Below are 20571 nucleotides of genomic sequence, written 5' to 3'. Positions count from 1 at the left end.
CATATACTTTGTGATTTATCTTTCGAGTGCAAAATGGCCAGTTTCTGTGCTGGGCACTTCCCTATTTAGAATTCAAATGCTAGATGAACAAGTGACTTTCACTGTTGTGCACTTGTGTAGCAAGTTAATCTGGGCTGACCAAAACCTCTGCAGAGCACAATTCATGCTGCTATGAAGATTTCTCTGGTGTTACATAAAATAACAGATCTTTAAGCGTTATACAGAAAACTTCAAACCACCATTCAGCTGAAACGTTGAGTTTATGCAAGCTACTGCTTGAGCTGCGAACGTTAAGTTTTAAGCCTGGTCGTATTGCTAACACTGCAGTTACAAAAGGTAGAAGTTTTGTGCTTGATGTAATGGTTAAACATCAGGATAAAAGGTGGAACCACGTATAGCATTAAGGTGGTAATCGTGTCCAAATATTGTTGCCACATTTTAAGCGATACCTGCATGTTGCAAGGCTTGTGACCAGAACTCCATTCTGCTTCGTACAAATATGAAGCAGTAACTACAGTGCAGAACTTCTATTAGCAATTACCATAGATCTTCTGCCAGTAACAAAACTCTCTTGGAAATCCATGGCAGACTCCGCAGTAGTGCGACACGTTCATGAATGATGCACGTGAACATATTAGAGGCTACACGGCACCTCTCCCCTTGTCACTGTGGCCGTGGTGCAAGTGCAAATGTGGGGAAATGGCTTTCAGATAATTGTGAAGCCACTGCCTTGTGCTCCTGCAAGGTCAGGCCCTTACAGGAAGATTATAGCCCCAATTGGACAAGCGCCAATTCTTTGCCATGTGATCTCTACAACCACCTTGTACTCCACTACCCTGGCGACCTCCACTGTTGGGGGGGTAAGTGGTGGCTGCTCCGACAGTACACTTGCATAGCGGTCCTATCCATACGTTGCACTCCGTGGCACCGAGAGCAGTCACATCACCCATGCATTAAACGATTGTTGTACCATGCTGAACTAGCTCCAGCCTCAACTCTCCTGCTTGAACTAGGTACCCAGCCCTGGGGCTTTATTAATGAGATAGCACTAGAGTTGTCGTCGCACCAAAACCCCGCCATTGTCCGGTATTGCGAAATTCGCTGACTGATCCGAGAGCTGTTGCATCACCTTGCGACATTGCAACCTGCCCTGCCATGACGGGTGGTAGTTAATTTGTTGAGAGAGGTCACATGACCTTGTGAAGTCGTCGCAACCTGCCCAGGTGTGAGCAACCTAGACAGCAGTAGTTCACATCGGGAACAAACCGGGGGCTATCCAGCGTTGCAAAATTCGCCGAATGATCAAGAGAGGTGCAATGTCGCAAGGTTCAACAAAGAACATAAAAAATGAGAAAAAAATTATATATGCAAATGTGGGCACCGTCGCAACATAGTGGATACCTGCTGCTGCAGCTAGCTATCCAAATATGGCAGTTTACAAACGCATAGCCGACAACTGCAAGAGAAGAAAACTCAAACTGACAAAAGTTGCAACATCAGCTATGACAAATGTGAAATCTAATGCTATCGCATTCCACTCTTAAGGCAACTTAGCGTCCTCAGAGTTTTTGTTTCCTCACTCTCACTTACTGCTAGCTGCTGTTGCATTCAAGTGCCATCTAAATTTCGGCCCCCAATGCACACCTGCAGCAACTGTGCAGAAAAATGGACACCCAGCCTTCCATGCTGCTCAGAAATGCCGATGAAACAAATGGGGCTAGGTGGTGTAGTCTTATTCCGTCTTTCGGTGCATTTTCTTCATGACTGCCTTGCAGCCAAGTTGTCTTCAGGAGAGCGTACACTTTGACACGGCTTGTCATGCATGAAGCAACAGTGCCACTAGAAAGAAAAATCGCATTTATTATAAGAAAGGGAAAACGGCTCTGGTCACCCCGGTGGCAGAGGCAGGTCCAGCGCAGCCACAGCCAGACGGTCGGCCTGTTCGTTGCCTGGCACACCGCTGTGGCCTCGAACATGCACCTGCGCAGTCAAGCAGCACTGCAACGCTGACACAATAACGTGACAATGATTGCATGTATAATTCATCTTTTCCACAATATGTGGCACCCTCTGGGGAGTTCACAAAATTCATCAGCTAGACGTATAATTGGTTAAAAACAAACGTGCGCTGTTGCCGCAGGCCCGATCTGCTTTCACGAGCCACCCGCTACGCATTCGAAGTGACGGTAGTGTGACTGCTGCTGTCGCCAACATGCACTAAGCGTGTGTAGTACAAGCTGGCAGTTCGTTTCCACCAGATCGAGACAGGGCAGAGGAAAAAAGTGACCTGAAGTACCACGTGATCCAAAACTAACATAAAACGTAGAAATCAATGATTTGAAAACTATAGGCAGTTTTTTCTATAAAAATGCATGAAAAAAAAAAATGGCTGACGGTTTAGCATTGCTCAGCACGAAATACTGTGGACTTGAGAACATGGTGCCTGGTTATTGGGTGGATGAGATCAAGAAGTTTGCAGGGATACGGTGGCTGCAGCTGGCAAAGGACAGGGTTAATTGAAGAGACATGGGAGAGGCCTTCACCCTGCAGTGAGCATGGTCAGGCTGATAATGTTGATGAAGTAAGATTAGCCCCCCCCCCTAGTTTAAGTTTAGCCATCACGTTCAAGAGTGACCCATAAATCTGTCCCTGTCCCCAGCTTTCAGTGGAGTAAAAATACAACAGCAGACTGCAGTGTTGCTGAGAGAGGATGCAAGCTTGAAATCCTATGCATTGTTAATTTGGCACTAGCTAATGGTGAGAGAAGAAATTCGGCAATGTGGTTTCTGATGTGATGGTCATACTCCTGCAATAGCTTTTTCATCTGAATCTCTCGGCTGTTCAACCACCCAATGTTCCATTGACCTTCTCCATAAACCACCGGTTTGACTTCTTTATTTGCAACCTCCTTCAATATGCCTTCGATGGTTGCAGTGGTGAGAAAACTATAAAGCAGCGCAGCAAGTTCACCCTGGTTTCATTCACTGCTTCTCAAGGCATGGAACGGTTCAAGTTAGACAACAGATACAAGTGAGTGGCAGGCAGGAAGAGACCCGCTGCACTGACCCACTTGACACGGAGTCCTTCTGCCGCTTTCAGCAGATCCAAGAAATCCTCCTTGTTCTTGACAGCCTGGCCGTCGGACAACTTCCAGCCCTTCTTGATCCAGCCGTCCATCCACTTGGTCACACCTGGGCGAGAGGGAATGTAGCCACTGTCAAGCAACGCCACCTTCAGTAAGGGAGCAACTATTCATCAGCACCCACCCAAATGCAGGCAGTGATTAGGCAATTACTCCCTTATTACAAATTTACAGCATCCTGAGGTTCCCATAAACTCACTGGACTAACACCATTTCTGCCTTAAGCTGTTCATCAGTTTGGCTTCATCCTGCTATCTGAAAGCTGTTCTAGTGCTTAGTTTGCATAGCAACCCTTCAAAGACAAGCTGCAGGGCCCGAGTTCGATCACTTTATGGCTTTGTAGCAGTATGGCTGCACTCAGGTGGACGCTAGTACATAATTACTCCCAAATTCAGATGTATACAGTGAACTTATGAGAAAACTGTGTAGCTTCCCTCCGTAGCTGTATGGCTGCGCTTGGTTAGATGGTAATGAGTAATTACTCTCTTATTACTACACTTTGAAGGATTCCCTTAAAAATGGATAAGGACAAATTCAATTCGACAGTTGATTTTGCTTCACACAGCAGGCAGATATTTTGTTTCATACAGCTACCAATGGTGCAAACTTAAATAATGGTGCAACACTACAATCAGATTTTGTTCAGCTACTAACTATAGAGACAGAATGGAGTTTGTCAAGTGGTTTCAGTGGCAAATTCCAGACAGTTTGGAACCTTTATTTTGATACAAAGTTGGTTTTGTTGTGTTTGTTTGCCTTATAGACTATTGCCAAAGTTAAATTCTTTCCAGGCATAAGGGGACCGCAATATTTCCAGATTGATTTCATATTTTATGGGACTAAATTGGCCAAGCCTCGCTTCCTCACCGTTTCCCCAAACTTACTGTTGATGAGAAAGGAACTGTCCGTGTAGATGGTAACATGGCGCGCGCCGACGCTGCGAGCCTGCTGCAAGGCACGGACTGCAGCCTGGGAAAACCAAGGGTTCAGCATCACCATATACCACTCCAGCACTGACCCTATTCACAGGTCACACTTCAATAGCCTGCGAAGAGGACAAGGTTTCTCTACGAGACCTTACGAGATGTGTTTCATTATTTCATAAATGAACTCATGAAATTATTGAGAACAGTAGGGCTCGTAGCCAATGGATGGGGAAAGGGAGAAAAGAATTGGAGATCCGTCCTTGAGCTTTTGCTTGCTCCAGGTCTTGTGTCACTCAGGTTACCAAATGGCACTTGCAATGCAAGGCTAAACTCCACAGACCCATGAATGTTTCATCCGGGTCCTAGTTTTTATTATATAATAAATCAACACTATTGTTATTATCCGTAGTATGCCATCAATGCTTGGGCAGGTTTGCAAGCACGCACCGCCCATGCATTCACGTCTTTGACTATGCCTCTTGAATTGTATGCAGATGACCATGCACCACTAGCACTCACTGCCATCAAGTGATGGCCACATCAGGCATGCTATTTACCTGGTACATGACTACAGAACTCATTTCCAGTCTAACAGGATACTGAGAACAACTACATCCAATTTTTGTTCACAATAAAAATAGATTCTGTGGCTTTTTCACCACCATTCACTTCACAATGGTGACCACGGAGCCCTTTTCAGTGTAGGTGTCACGAGCTTTAGTCATCTCAGCAATAAACGTCTCTTTCGCTTCTGGACAAACATGACCAGAGCCAGAAAGAACCACAGCATTTGATTTCCACTCGGAACAAAAACTGAATGCAGTTGTCCTCAGTGTCCCCGTAATTTGGAGCCTTTTCGTTACCCTCCGTGTTTCAGCTCAGATACACGAATCCACGAAGTGCCAACATACGTGAATCTCTGCACGGTTGTTTGTTTGCCGGCCTGGCAGTCTCTCACTGACGTTCCTGCACACAAAGCAGAGCAGGGCCTCCTTAGAGCATGCAGAGCCCGACATCCGAGGAGACGCCTTACATTGGATGGTTGGGTCCCCAGTAGACTCCTATAGCTGCCTTCGGAGTCCCATTGATGCCACCATTGTTTGCACAGGCGCCGTCAGTGTACACGTGCAGCATGTCACTTGGCTCTGAAAGAAGTGCAAGACTTGGTTTTGAGTCTGTTCAAATGGGCTGCGCACCTTGAAGCTAGTCATTGTGGAGAGGCTCATAAACAGGCTATGCTTACCTCACATAGACATACACAGTGCAGTGACTTGCTGCAAAAGCTTAGGGTTGGCTAACTCAACAACAAATGTGGCTGCTTTGTTTCTTAATTTCACATTCCACTGTGCCAGTCCTGCCCTGACCCATTCCTACTGCAGAATGCGGTTAAGAACTCAAATTCCACGGCAGCCTATACCCAGCCTCAATGCAGCCTCTGGCACTGATTTATTATTCCTGCAATATGAATACCCAGCGTCCATGCAGCCCATGTCATTCATTTATTATTCCTACAATATGAACATGCCTTGTAAAACTAAGCGCATTCAAGATATGGGAATCCAAAATTATGGCTCAGCAGCAAACGTTTATGGTTTAACATCCCAAAGTAACTCAGGCTATAACAGATGCCGTAGTGCACGGCTCCCAATAATTTCGACCACGCTGGGTTCTCCAACGCGCACTGATATCACATAATACACGGGTCTCTAGCATTTTGGTTCCATTGCGACTGCCGTAGCTCGGATAGAACTTGCGTCTTTCGGGTCAGCAGCCGAGAAATATAACCACTGAGCCATTTACACCTAGTCACAATGGCTGCATTTCATGGCAGACAAGATGTATTGATGCTATCATTCCCATGTGCTGACGCAGTCCAAATCAAGTCTAGATTCCTCAACTACGTTCCCTCCCATAGCCAAAGGGGCTACTTTAGGGCACAGGAACATTATTGCAAGCAGTGTTGAAAAAGTGTTCCCTACATTTTCGCGAGTCTTTTTAGTAACAGATGGAATTGAAAATTTCTGTATTACTTTGTATTAATATTGCTATATTAGTCTGATAGCAGTATCAGTTGGAGAAGAGGATGATGTGCAATGCATAGAGCAAGAGTGTGTTGCAGTTAACACGAGGCGTGATCGGCTACAGCGATAGCCTAGTGCTCTCGTGCAGTGGTGGGCGAAGCTGATATAATCGCAGCGCCGTGGGTTCCAATCCCAGTTGCAGCACTGTTTGCTTACTTATTTATTATTTTTTTATTTATTGTTTGGCTCGGTTATACCGATGGTGGTGACGTGGCTGAACCCACGAATGGGTGCTTAAAAGCTGCGCTCTAAAACAATCAAGGTCCTTGCACTCAAGGCAGCACTCTCGGAAGTTACAGACCAAGGAATGCAGAGAACTGGCTGATCTCCTACCTTTGCAGCGCCTGGCATTGATGTCATCAGCATGTGGCATGATAGTGCACAGCACAATGCTTGTGCACTGAAACAGTTCTGTCATAACATCCGATTGGTGTTAAGTGCTATAACCGACAAAAAGAAGTGAAAAACTAAAGCGCTTGGACGGCATGAGACACAGACAACAGATAAGAAGGCGAAGCGTGCCTCGTCTAGTATCATGTCATTCGTCCCAGCCTCAGTGTGTGTACCCTCCGAGCGAAGTGATTTTTTCAAAATGTACCAACACCAGCTAGACCACATTCTTTTTAGCACCAAAGCGCTACTTCACTAGCAAAGCTGAAAAACCTGAGGTATGAGGGAAACCTCAACCTTTGACCTCTGATGGAGGGCCAGCGGCGGAGGCCTTCCGCAGCTGCTCCGCCAACGTGCGGAACTGGCACCCCTCTATGCTCGAGGCAGCACCCCACTCCCCGCGCGTTGATAGCATGACTGCGGCATCATTACCATTTTATAGATGGAACATAATTCAACAGCAGGTCGAAGAAAAGGCACCACATCCCACTAGTGGCTTGTGGTTGCCTTTCCTTCTACCTTGTGCTAAATAATTTGTTATATAGAAAACAGTTACACTACTAGTTTCCTACTTTGATCAAACACCATCATCCAAGAAGAAAAAAGAAAGATTCCCATGCGCTTTTCTTGAATTCAATGACTGCTGGCTTCTTTAATATGCATTTGCACTAAACTGTCATTCACGTATGCTCACCATCGGGATCTGGGCAGAAACGCTGGGCTCTCAGATCTTCAGCAGGGTCATAGCCTGCAAAAAAAAAAAAAAAAAAAAACGGAAACGACCTTCAGCCGATGTGCACACACGCAGCGCCAAGCAGTGGGGCAGAGTGTTAAGACTCACCGTGCTTGCGCTTGCGTCCCTGCAGCGATTTGCCCACCGAGTGGCAGCTCACCCCACTGCTTCCTGCACAGCGAACGTGGGAATACAGCATGGCTAGCATTTCCATTCACCCACATTTCGCAGTGCAGCAAGTCATCCAGCACTCAGCCATAAGCCTGGCTGTCCCATTTTCAGATCAATGATGTTCTATGCCACAACTGAAAATTCTTTCCCCATTTCTGGCTTTTTTTCCCTGCAACCCTTTGAAAAAGCCAGCAATTTGAAGAAAAAAAAAGAGAAAAAACTTCGGTTCTTAAAATTTCCTGAAAGCCCCTGAAGATTGCTTTTTTACCAAGCTTTACTCCTAAATTTTACTCCTTTACTCCTTAGACAGGCAGAGCAGAACAATGGGCCTAAAAATTAATATGCAGAAAACCAAAGTAATGTTCAACAGTCTCGGAAGAAAGCAGCAGTTTGCAACTGGTTGCGAGGTGCTGGGAACATGTCTACTTAGGGTAGGTAGTGACCGCAGATCCGAATCACGAGAGTGAAATAACTAGAAAAATGAGAATGGGCTGGACCGCCTTATGAACGGCAGTTTACCGAAATCCCTCAAGAGAAAAGCATGTAACGGCTGTACCTTACTGGTACTCACCTATGTGACAGAAATGTGGAGGATAACGAAAAGGGTTCAATTTAAGGATAACACAGCAAACTATGGAAAGGAAAATGATAGGTGCAGCATTAAGAGACACGAACAGGGCATAGTGGGTCAGGGAACAAACGTGGGTTAATAACATCCTACAGTAGCCAACGCAATCAGAATGTTAATGATGGCGACAGTAGCGCACAGCAATGCGTCATCCCGCCAGTAACGAAAGAGGAAATAAAGAAGGCTTTAGGAACAATGCAAAGGGGAAAAGCAGCTGGTGAGGATCAGGTAACAGCAGATCCGTTGAAAGACAAGAGGGGAGATTCTGCTAGAAAAACTAGCCACCCTGTATACGCAATGCCTTATGACCTCGACCGTACCAGAAGCTTGGAAGAACGCAAATATAATCTTAATTCACAAGAAAGGAGATGCCAAAGACATGAAAAATTATAGACCGATCAGCTTACTGTCCGTTGCCTACAAGGTATTTACTAAGGTAATAAATAGCTAATAGAGTCAGGGTGACCTTAGACTTTAATCAACCAAATTATCAGGCAGGCTTTTGTAAAGGATATTCCACAATGGATCATATTCACACTATCAATCAGATGATAGAGAAATGTGCAGAATATAACCAACCCCTATATATAGACTTCATTGATTATGAGAAAGCATTTGACTCAGTGGAAACCTCAGCAGTCATACAGGCATTGCAGAATTAGGGTGTAGATGAGCCTTAAGTCAAAATACTGGAAGATATATATAGGAAATGTACAGCTACCATAGTCCTCCGTAAAGTCAGCAATAATATTCCAATAAGGAAAGGCGTCATGCAAGGGGACACAATCTCGCCAATGCTATTCACTGCCTGTTTACAGGAGGTATTCCGAGGCCTGAATTGGGAACAGTTGGGGATAACAGTTAATGGAGAATACCTAAATAATCTGCGATTCGCTGATGACATTGCCTTGTTGAGTTACACAGGAGATGAACTGCAAATCATGATCAACGAGTTAGACAGACAGAGCAGTATGGTGGGTCTAAAAATTAACATGCAGAAAACCAAAGTAATGTTCAACACTCTAGCAAGGGAACAGCAGTTCACAATTGGCAATGAGGTGTTGGAAGTGGTAAAGGAATTCGTCTACTTAGGGCAGGTAGTGACAGCTGATCCGGATCATGAGAAGGAAATAAGTAGAAGGATAAGAATCGGGTGGAGCGCATATGGCAGGTTCTCTCAGATCATGAATAGCAGGTTGCCAATATCCCTCAAGAGAAAAGTGTACAACAGCTGTATCTTACCGGTACTCATCTATGGGGCAGAAACATGGAGGCTAATGAAAAGGGTTCAGCCATGGAAAGGAAAATGATAGGTGTAACGTAAGAGACTGGAAGCGGGCAGAGTGGGTGAGTGAACAAACGCGTGTTAATGACATCCTAGCCGAAATCAAGAGGAAGAAATGGGCTTGGGCATGGCATGTACTGCGAAGGTAAGATAACCGCTGGTCCTTAAGGGTAACGGAGTGGATTCCAAGAGAAGGCAAGCGTAGCAGGGGGCGGCAGAAGGTTAGATGGGAGAATGAGATTAAGAAGTTTGGCAGGGATAGGGTGGCCGCAGCTAGCACAGGACAGGATTAATGGGAGAGATATGAGAGAGGACTTTGCCCTGCAGTGGGCGTAGCCAGGCTACTGATGATGATGACTCCTAAAATTCCCTGTGCCCCAAATGGAACATCATTGTTTTAGATCCATGCCTTGTATGGTTTATGGTTTATAGTTTTAACGTCCTAAAGTGACTCGGGCTATGAGGGGTGCCCTAGTGGAGGACTCCAGGTAATTTCGACCATCTGGGGTCCTTTAGCATACACTGATATTGCACAGTACATGGGCCTCTAGCATTTTGCCTCCACCGAAATGCGGCCGCTGCGGCCGGGATCGAACCCACGTCTTTTGGGACAGCAGCCAAGCACCATAACCACTGAGCCACCGCAGGGGCCTGGAATTCCCGAAAGGGAAAAGAGGCCCTGTGGTCATTTCTCAACCACAGGGAAGTGCAGGAATACCGGGAAGTGGACACTTCATACGTGGCTTGGCTACTGTTGGTGCAAAAACATGGATTCGGTCATAACAATACTGACTTTTCTTGAGGCAAACCGGAAAGAAATGGTTTGCTAATTTCTATGCAGGCCTGATACCAAATAGTCACTTGCTTGAAATTTATTAAACGAAAAACGCACCATTAAAAGAAATTGGTGTGCTCACTGCTGAGAGCATTGTGGTGCAGCTACAATTCTGTGGCAGACTACATTTTTGGCCCAACGCTAGCCAAGCGAAATACAAAGCGTCCACTTTCAGCACACCTGCAGTGGACGAAGCACTCTTTAAGGGACATCAATAGATGGTAGCCCCTTTTTCCAACTAGGCAATTTTCAGAGACTCTGCCATGACTGGCTGGCTTGCTGCAATTTTAGTATCTCACTGTAGATGTTAAAATACATTTCCATTGGCTATATGTTTAAACCATATAATGCAGAGGTCAGATAACAGATGATCTGTTAAGATAGCAGAATGAATTACAATGGAAGAAAAATTTGGCATAGAGTGAGGTAATGTGAGGAGGTTAAGGAAATGTGCAGTGATATAGTGGCCTCAGCAGGCACACAAGTTTCAGGGGAGGCCTTCGTTTTGCAGTGGAAATAATCAGGGGGACACTTAATCACAGATTACGCATGATAATGCTCGCGTGTTTGTTTCTTCTTCTGTTCATGCTCACATGGTTGGCAGGTCGTAAGAGTGAGGGGGAGGATTTGTCAAGTGGCACGTCACGTGAGCCAATGACATCCTGTCTCGACAAATCAGCGAATTTTATGAATTTTTTGACAGACCACAACGCTGGGTTCTTTCTGTGGTGAGGCTTCTAATGTGGAGGGGGAGGAAAGAAAGGAGGATGTTTGGCAGGTGTGGTTCGACCAATCAGTGCATTTCATGGCAGACCACAACGCTGGGTTTTTCCACGATGAGGCTTCTGATGCAGAGAAGAGGCAAGGACGACTGATGGCAGGTGTAGAGGGCAGCGGCGAGAGGTGGCAGGTGACATGCCACATGACCTGATGACGCCTTAACTGTCTCGACCAAACAGCAATTTTATGACACACCACAACGCCGTTTTTTTTCTTTTTCTGAATATCACAACAGACCTCAGGACTGTCTTTTTTTCATGATGACGATTCTTATGCTGTCGCATTAATAATCTGGCTCATTACAATGATGACTTCAGGAATAGGCATCACAGAAAAAAAGACAGATGCAACTTTTGCGATCACATCTACTGCACGTGCAGAGTAATGTAGCTTGGTTCATTTCATGCCACTGATGCACGAAAAAACGGTTTCTTCCCACCAAGAGTGAAACAAGAGTGCAATTTTGGACTGTGTCGTCAACCACTTGAGAGAGAGTCATGATTGCTGCAGCAAATAAGGTCACAAGGCATAGGTGTGCAAGACTCGTGTAGTCTCAGAACAAGGTGGTGACGTCACCAAAAAAAAAAAAAAGAGCAATGAATCTATGTGCACTGGGAGGTGCACAATAGCTGGCACACATTCAAACCTGTTTCTCAACATTTGCAGTAGCAACCACTATGAAGACTCACTGCTGCTGATGAACAAGGTTATAAACATTATGCATTCACTTATATCAGGTCCCAGAAGACAAGTGTGAATGTGCCAACCTCCTTTGTGTCACTTTTTCATGTGAGCTCACACACCTCTATACTTGGAAGTGGCACCATTGGACCTATAATCTGCTGCTCCTTACCTACACCACTCAGGGTCACCTCTCCATTTGGGTCATTGTTGACGAAAGCCCAGGCTTCTTGCTCAGTGCTGAATTTTTTGTACACCGGTCGGGGGAAGCCTTTGACCTGGCTCTCACATTCTGGCCTGCAGACACCAGGGGAAAAACAGCAGAGAGATTACTGCAACTGTACATATGAAAGAGAGTGACCCAAGGTCTGACTGTGTTAACGGCAAAAGAAGCTGTTCACCACTAGGTGAATGCGTCCACATTAAAGAAAGATGAATGGGGTGGGTTTGGAGTGTGCCACAAGTGAATATGTGACGCAGGTGTGCTACTTGTGCGTGGGACGGATAAGGACAGCATACAAGTTTGTCTATGAACAGTCCAGTGTATTTAGGGGAATCCCTCAATGTGGGGCAATTTCACTGAAAGGAATATATTGATTAGCATCCAGATTAGCGCAGCCATACGGCTAGAGAGAAAAGATGCACAGATTTCTCCGGAACTTCGCTGTCGAAGAAAAATTCGTCCCGGTCCGGGGCGTGGATAGGCAAACTAAATTCTATAGCTTGCCGCTGTGACCAGACATCGGGACTGTGTTGGCGTGCGCTTCCATATTTAATCGAAGCGTGAGATAGCGTTTGCCGATTTCGGTGACAAAGGGCTTTTTGGTCGATAACCGATAACACAGAGTAACAATTGAGAACGGTGACAGTAGCGGCCGAGAAACGGACGTTGGATGAGAAAGCAGCGCTGAACCCGTGAACTTGTCGCGTGCCAACTCGCTAATGCGTCCCCACAATTTGGTGCCGCGTGCTGCAGGTGAGACAAGGCGAGAGCGTATCTGCCTGCCAGGCACTGCCAAAGTTGAACGTCGAGTTGCAGCTCACCATGTCAAGAAGACGCCTTTCTGGCGACCATTGCGGACGGCATAGTAGAATTGGCCTTTCTTCGGCATCAAGTCGAGTGCCAAAGTAAGTAGACGTCTGAAAACCATACAAATTTTGTGCTACTGAGGTACAGCACTGCACCGCCTGCGCCCGTTTGGTATTTGTCAACAAACCAAGCCAAACGAGCGTCGGGGCGCTTCCGTTCACTACACCTCACCGCACGCCCAGCAAGCGATGTCTTTTCGCGAATAAACGAATGAGTACCAAATAACTGAACAGTTAAAGGAAGTGACACTATTGCTAGAATAATTATAAACGCCGTTACGGCATTACGCTGCTCTGGTTATTTTGTCTTCTCGCAGCGAATAAAAGAGTTCTTTGTCTCGCGCACAAAAATAAATATATCGTCTGCATTAGCAGGTTGCGGTAAATTTTAGTGCACAGGTAGTGATGCTTACAACGATGGTGATGCGGCGCGTGAACTTTAGTTTGTATAAGGTTAAAAGAAGGCATAAAATCCTTGAAGTGAATGTAAATATAATTAATAACTCATTAAACAAGTTCATTAACGTTATACAACAAATCCGTAGAGAGCCGAAACTAGAACTGTAACACCAAAGTTGAGGCACACTGTAAACATGATGAATACAGAAACCGTCAATTCCTCGCACAGCGAGCATAACGGGTTTAAATCAGCACGCAAATCGAAGCTACGCAGGCATCGGAAAATAGTATACATCAGCTGCCTTTAAAGAGAAGGTTGCAAAGTTCAAAAAATGGGCCTAAAATACCCCGCACTCTCCGCATAGGTATTGAAGATATAAAGCGACCTGGAGAAGCGGGTTTAAATCAGCACGCAAATCGAAGCTACGCAGGCATCGGAAAATAGTATACATCAGCTGCCTTTAAAGAGAAGGTTCCAAAGTTCAAAAAATGGGCCTAAAATACCCCGCACTCTCCGCATAGGTATTGAAGATATATAAAGGGACCTAGAGAAGCTAGGAGTGCACTTATCGGACATGTAAAAATTTTCAAAATGCGTCTGGCATATTCATTAGTACTTTGTCTTTGGGTGTACCTCACAACCAGTCATATGCGAGTAGTTTGCTCAAAATAACGTGTAAATGTTACCCAGTCGAACGGATGCAGTTAACCGCGCGAGAGTGCTCCCTCTGCTGAAGAAAGAAATGGAGAAAAGGGCAGCGATCTTGCAATCGAGATGTCACAAAAAGTAGATACAAATTAAACAGAAAGCGATAAGTTCGAGTCAGGCACGATGAACTTTCTTTTGCGGCCCCACGAAGAGATAAGACCGTGGATTTATCCGTTCATCAACTTGATGGACGCTGTGCAAGTACACTCGAGCGCGGTTTTGTATGCGTTAGAAACCATAGTTATCTGAAGCATTTAACAGCTGGTACTTTGTTGGTAGACGTAGCTACCTTTGTTCGAGGGTGTATATACAAAGAGCATAATCATGTTTTGTCCGTTTCTGAAGCATATGTTCATTTTCATCGCAGTTGTAAACTTTATTGCGGGTCCTAACACTCACTAGTCATTTAAATGTAAATGCACGGCACGTGAAACACTAACACGCGTAAGCCGGAATTTTTGAGCCGGCCGATGCAACGTCGGACCAGCGCGTACTTCACCCATGCTTGTCGCACGTCGACAGAAACCGAACACGCAAAGAGACAAAGATTTCCAGTGCCATCGGGATCAGCGGACCAATGGCGGTCGGCCAACGCAGCTGGTGTCTAGTCCAAACGGGATTGGCCGGCGGGAAGAGCGTGTTGTGTTCCCATTGGCGGAGTATGTAACATTGGAAAGCTCGCCGGCCATTGCTCCTGTCATTCAGTAGCCGGCGTGCGTCGCGAACATTCCCGGTGGACGAGTTCTTGCTGTTGGGTTCCGCACTCGTGGCTCTGTGCCGGTAAGGCGAGCATCAGGATGCGAGCTCTACTACTGGGCATCGTTGTCGTGGCCCTGTTTGCGGGTAAGTTTCCTCGCACGAACGTTGTAATTTGTCGTCGTGGCCGAGGCAGCAGTTAGCGTCTCGGCGTGGAGGTTCGTCCTCGCAGACAGTTCGCGAACTTAGTGGTGGGCATCAAAGTAATCTCTCGTTTTTTTTTTTTTACTCCTTTAGCAAATAGAAGCGTCTTCATATCGCGCTGGTGCAGCGCGGTTGCTGACGTTCGACTTGCAAGTGCCTGATGGTAAAGTTCCGGTCATTTTTTCTTCGCAGGGCTTGCCTCGGCAGCTGAGGATGCCGAGTCCAGTACGCCGAAGGTGGAGGATGACCTGGGCGCCACCCGAGAAGGCTCGAGGACTGATGACCAAGTGGTGGAAAGGTGAGAGCAAACGAGCCCCCGGCGTTCTGTTGCCGCAGTCGTTCGAGAAAATTCTTTGCCGTGATTCAGCAGGACTTGCTTTCCAATTTGCGCAGGGAAGAGGAGGCGATAAAGCTGGACGGCTTGAACGTGGCTCAGATGAAGGAGATGCGCGAAAAAGCAGAGAAACACGCCTTCCAGGCGGAGGTCACTCGTATGATGAAGCTGATCATTAACTCCCTCTACAGAAACAAGGAGGTGAGCTCGAAATCTCGCCGCCACGCCGTTGTTTCCGACGTCCTAACATTCTTCCCTCCTTCTGTGACCGTTGCAGATCTTCTTGAGGGAATTGATATCCAATGCCTCCGACGCCTTGGACAAGATCAGGCTTCTGTCGCTCACCAATCCCGATGTACTCAATTCGAATCCTGAGCTGACGATACGCGTCAAGGTGAGTACCGGTGCTTATGCTAATGCTTCGATGGCGGCTTGCTGCATCCTGTATAATTTTCGTCGATTCCGGCTTGCAGTTTCATTCGGAACGGGTTTTCATGCTTGTACTCACTCCGGCATTTGACTACTTACGCCGCACCGCTGACGTGTAATAGAACACGGCGGTTGGGCCGGCAGTTTCATGTGACGGCATCTTAGTAGTGATTAGCACCTGTGGCACAAGATTTCGCACCTCATTGTTTGACCTATTCAAGGATTGATAGCAGTTGGCCACCTGCTTCCTTTGTCCGCGTTGTTTAAATGTTTATCGGCACGCTGCAGGCACAAGAAAAAAAAATATTTACTTTCGTTCTATTCAATTTTATTTGCCGGTTTTGTTTCTGTAGCTGCAAAATACCTTTTCTTTTTAGCCGGCACATTTTTCCTGTGTTGTGGCACAAATTATAAATGTCATATGTCATGGGATCTTTCCCGGGCACTTTATGTCAACTCTGTAGAGCTTTTGTGTTGGTTTCATGGCAGAACTGAAGGCCTGGATGTGCTTGTGCTCTTTAGTCTGTGCTCTTTTAAAAGTTCTGCGGGACAACCTATTGTCATGTCACTGCTGTGATATGCATTGGTCACTCATGTCCTTGCCTGTCCTTTTCACCCTGCCTTTTTGTTCTGTGTTAGTGAACCTCACTTTCTGATATTTGCAGTTCATGAATCTGCATTCATGGATTAAAAAAAAGAAATATTAGTAGGCATCATTTCGCTGTTAATCTTTTCCATCAGAGCAGAAACTGATGTTTGTTTAGATTTTTGCACATATAATAAATGAGCCAGTTTAACCGCATTGAGTTGTGGGTGATAAATTGGGCAGTATTTTTCAGTTGTTGACCCTATTAGCCCTGCTCTGGGTGTTTAGTGACTGCAAGAGGGCACTCTGAAAACACTGCCTCATTTGTGCTTCACTGCATGTTCAGTTTTGCTAGTTACACATCTAGCTAGTAGTATGTCTTAGTTGGTGTTCAACGAGACAACAGTTTGTGCTTCCTCTTGCTAGTGAGTTTGAGTATTGGTGACTGTACACGTTGGTAGTAGTACATAGGGAAAGCATTGCTTTGTGGCCAGTCCTAATTGCGCAGTGTAATTTCAGAAAAAAAATGAGGACGCCATGTGGTCCTCTCAAATTTCTGGCTCAGTGGAGGTGCTCACTTTCCTGCATATCTGCACGCATTTGCTTACCATTCAGTGTCAGGGAACAAGTTTGTTTTGTTGACAGGAATTTTTTTCTTACGCTTATGATAGTAATTTGAGCTCTTTTGCTGTACTCGTGTACACATGTTCATAAAACTTTTTGCTTGCCCGTCCATACTTTTGCAACAGTCTACCTACAGAAACACCCTTTGTGTTGCCTTGCAGAGTGACAAGGAAAATGGTTTGCTGCACATAACGGATACTGGCATTGGCATGACAAAAACTGACCTGGTCAACAACTTGGGCACAATAGCCAAGTCTGGCACCGCAGAATTCTTGCAGAAAGTTACTGAGACTGCTGATGCACCCAAAGAGCTGAATGACCTCATTGGCCAGTTCGGTGTGGGCTTCTACTCTGCATTCCTGGTAGCTGACAGAGTCATCGTGACCAGCAAGAACAATGAGGATGAGCAGCATGTGTGGGAATCTGACTCCGGCGAGTTCACCGTTGCCAAGGACCCACGGGGCAACACGCTCGGCCGTGGCACCCAGGTCACCCTGCAGCTCAAGGAGGAGGCCCGCGACTTCTTGGAACTGGACACGCTGAAGAGGCTGATTGAGAAGTACTCTCAGTTCATCAACTTCAACATCTACCTGTGGACATCCAAGACTGAGACCGTGGAGGAGCCCGTGGAAGAGGCCAAGCCTGCAGACACTGAGGACAAGGAAGAGAAGGATGAGGACAAGGTTGAGGAGGAAGAGGATGATGAGCCCAAGACCAAGAAGGTTGAGAAGACCACTTGGGACTGGGAGCTGATCAACAGTGCCAAGCCCATCTGGACACGCAAGCCGGCAGAAATTGAAGACAGTGAATATGAAGAGTTCTACAAGGCTATCACCAAGGACACCAAGGCACCGCTGGCTAAGACCCACTTTATCGCGGAGGGAGAGCTGACCTTCAAGGCGCTTCTGTACATCCCAACACAGCAACCAACTGAGTCGTTCAACCGGTATGGAGGCAAAGTGGACCACATCAAGCTTTACGTGCGAAGAGTTTTCATCACAGATGACTTCCAGGACATGATGCCCAGCTACCTGAGCTTTATCCGTGGTGTTGTGGACTCTGACGACCTGCCGCTGAATGTTAGCAGGGAGATGCTGCAGCAGCACAAGCTGCTCAAGGTCATCAAGAAGAAGCTGGTGCGCAAGGCCTTGGACATGATGAAGCGCATCCCTGCCGATCAGTATGAGCAGTTCTGGAAGGAGTACTCGACCAACCTGAAGCTGGGCATCATCGAGGACACTACAAACCGAACCCGCTTGGCCAAGCTGGTGCGCTTCCATTCTTCTAACAGCGACAGCCTGACATCTCTCTCGGAGTATGTCTCTCGCATGAAAGACGGTCAGCAAATAATTTACTACATGGCTGGTGCGTCCCTTGATGAAGTGAAGCGGTCACCCTTTGTGGAGCGTCTGTTGAAAAAGGGCTACGAAGTGCTGTACTTGGTGGAGCCTGTGGATGAGTACTCCATTTCGTCACTGACTGAGTTTGAAGGAAAGAAGTTCCAGAATGTTGCCAAGGAAGGCCTGAAGGTGGACGAGGGAACACGGGCACGGGAGCGGCATGATGCACTTGTGCGTGAGTTCGAGCCCTTGACCAAGTGGTTGGAGGAAGACGTGTTCAAGGGGCGCATTCTCAAGGCCATGGTATCGGAGAGACTTGCTACTTCGCCCTGTGCCCTGGTGGCCAACCAGTTTGGCTGGACGGGCAACATGGAGCGGTTGGCACGAAGCAACGCTCATGCCAAGTCGCACGACACTATGCGCGACTACTACCTGAGCCAGAAGAAAAACATGGAGCTGAACCCAAGGCACCCACTCATCAAGGAGTTGTTGCGGCGAGTCAAGGATGACAAGTCTGACCCACAAGCACACAACATGGCAGAGTTGGTGTATGAGACTGCAACCCTTCGGTCGGGCTTCCTGCTTGAGGACACTCTTGCCTTTGCTGAGCGAGTGGAGACCTTGATGAGGAAAACGCTAGGTCTGCCAGAAGACCAAGGGGTAAGTTACTCAATGCTTAGGTTGTTTGATTTTGGATGGAGCTGGCTAGAGAAATTCGCTTGAAAAGGAATAGTGCCTCTGTCTAAGCACATGCGGCTTCTTTCAGGTGGACGAGGAACAGGATGAAGATGCATTTGAGGGCATTCCCATTGACCTCACGAAGAAGGACGAAGAAGCTGAAGGATCAAAGCCAGACGAGGAGGAAGAACCGGTATGAACAGTGTCAAGGGAGGGCTCTGATGGGTGCCTTATCTTGAGTTGCATTTGCAGGTCAATTCGCGCTACTGTGCTAGTCACTCCCTGATGGCATTCCAGTTTCATAAGTCTAGCACTTTCTTGCTTCTAATATAAATTCTTCTAATATGCTTAAGTATAACCGGATTTTCTGGGATGCATTCAGTGTTTGAAATTGGAGCAAGGACTCTGGGAATGTGAAGCGTAATTGTATGGGCAGTGTGGATACTGCGTGTTGCAGTAACAAGGCCCTTGCATGATACTGAGCCCATCTTGCTTTCACTGCAAATCATTTGAATGTGGCTGCACTTTAAAAAGGGCTGTGGAGTGCATTTGTGGCTGGCTTACTTTCATATGATGTGCACTTCGAAGTTTTCAGATTTCACAAACATGCATATAAAATTGCTAACTACATGCTCAACTGAATCTCTGCTGTATGCTCTTGGCCAGGTGTATAAGCATTGTAATAGCTCTTTGTGAGTTTATAAACCTAATATCAAGATCTGCATTGGTCTATTCAAATCTCTTGTATTTTGGAAGTTTCATTCGTGGATATCCACTGGCGCCTCTCAACTTGTTTAGGCAGTTCAAACTTAAGAGCACTAGCTGGTTGAAATTTTTCTTTAAGAGCCGTTCACTACAGAATGCCTCGTAGTCTCTAGCAGAAAAAGTTCTTTGGTTTTCGGGGACCAGCGAGGGCTACTGAATGCTTTGTTTGAGGTGTAAGCATTCACTATTGCTCTGCATTTCTGTACTTTTGTGTGCTGGCCCTCATTATTTTTCCATAGGCTTGTTGGGTGCTTGCACTAATTTTACAAGTGTTTGTACAATCACAGTTGCTTTATAGATTGTCCAAGAGCTGCTAATGAAATTCTGCTGTGGCCACTGCATTTTTGTGCTTACTTGCCCTCTAACTGCTTGTGGTGTTTTTGCTTGTTCATCTTGGAACATATTATTCATGCTTTCTGAATGGACAGCTGTGGTTATGCAGTGTGCGTCTGGGCAACTCCAGGATAACATGCACGAAATTTTCAAATTTGACATCTCATTGTTAACAGCAATTGACTGTAGCCACCTTAGCTGTTTTGTAAAGGGTGGCCATGAAAGTACAATTTTCACTTTGAGGCTGCCCCACTGTGACTTAAATTTCAAACTGCAATTGCATGCTGGCCTGTTTGAACAGAATGTTTAATTTTGTCCAAGTATTTGAAAATGCCTTGCGTAATATCCTGCAGGGAGGCTGTAGTAAGCATTACAGGCAGTCTCAAATATCACTTAATGGAGGGCCCTAACCTTTAGTCTTACATTCTGTTTGTTTTTATCTTGCAGAGGGATGAGCATGAGGAACTTTGAACAAGGAGGGACACATTTTTCACACAGGTCAACACCAATCACCTGCCATGTCATCATCACCATCACCTTTGTATATTTATGCTGGTTTCTTGCCAGTGTCCTTTTTTCTGTTCTGTGAAATAAAACCATTGTTCTTGTTTTTCAAGATTGGTCTCCTGCCGTGTGTTGCGCCAACTGCCTGTTCATAGCGTCATGGTTGGTACATTAACATTCAGCTTGGAGTTCAACGGTAAGCCAGTCTTCACGCGTAAGGTCACGCATA

The 20571-nt window shown here is 46.1% G+C and overlaps 2 protein-coding genes across 2 annotated transcripts; one reads left to right on the top strand and one right to left on the bottom strand.

Annotated features, from left to right (window-relative positions):
- Positions 1-1840: 1840 nt before the first annotated feature.
- Positions 1841-12936, bottom strand: LOC144107966 (ribonuclease H1-like). Its single transcript, XM_077641219.1, has 9 exons — positions 12697-12936; positions 11825-11949; positions 7381-7443; positions 7234-7287; positions 5102-5213; positions 4980-5034; positions 4027-4111; positions 3067-3191; positions 1841-1980 (listed from the first exon to the last, which is right to left on the bottom strand). Exons 1-9 carry the CDS (start codon positions 12801-12803, stop codon positions 1888-1890), a joined length of 819 nt encoding a protein of 272 aa, XP_077497345.1. The 5' UTR covers positions 12804-12936; the 3' UTR covers positions 1841-1887.
- A 1595-nt stretch (positions 12937-14531) lies between these two features.
- Gp93 (heat shock protein 90 Gp93) lies at positions 14532-20454 on the top strand. Its single transcript, XM_077641218.1, has 7 exons — positions 14532-14692; positions 14942-15047; positions 15143-15284; positions 15361-15477; positions 16884-18722; positions 18829-18933; positions 20286-20454. The coding sequence occupies exons 1-7, from the start codon at positions 14647-14649 to the stop codon at positions 20307-20309; spliced, it is 2379 nt and encodes a 792-aa protein (XP_077497344.1). The 5' UTR covers positions 14532-14646; the 3' UTR covers positions 20310-20454.
- Positions 20455-20571: the final 117 nt, after the last annotated feature.

Source organism: Amblyomma americanum, chromosome 10 (assembly GCF_052857255.1).
Source record: "Amblyomma americanum isolate KBUSLIRL-KWMA chromosome 10, ASM5285725v1, whole genome shotgun sequence".
Lineage (NCBI taxonomy): Eukaryota > Metazoa > Arthropoda > Arachnida > Ixodida > Ixodidae > Amblyomma > Amblyomma americanum.
Note: the sequence above shows the minus strand (reverse complement) of the source record. Positions and strands in the feature narration are given on the sequence as shown.

Coding starts and splice junctions, on each gene's coding strand:
- LOC144107966 (XM_077641219.1), bottom strand. CDS start 12,803: ATGGTTTTCAGACGTCTACTTACTTTGGCACTCGACTTGATGCCGAAG. Junction 11,950..12,696: donor AAAGGCGTCTTCTTGACATG/GTGAGCTGCAAC, acceptor TGGTGTCTGCAG/GCCAGAATGTGAGAGCCAGG. Junction 4,112..4,979: donor ACAACCGTGCAGAGATTCAC/GTATGTTGGCAC, acceptor TGGTTTTCCCAG/GCTGCAGTCCGTGCCTTGCA.
- Gp93 (XM_077641218.1), top strand. CDS start 14,647: ATGCGAGCTCTACTACTGGGCATCGTTGTCGTGGCCCTGTTTGCGG. Junction 15,048..15,142: donor GATGACCAAGTGGTGGAAAG/GTGAGAGCAAAC, acceptor CAATTTGCGCAG/GGAAGAGGAGGCGATAAAGC. Junction 15,478..16,883: donor AGCTGACGATACGCGTCAAG/GTGAGTACCGGT, acceptor GTTGCCTTGCAG/AGTGACAAGGAAAATGGTTT.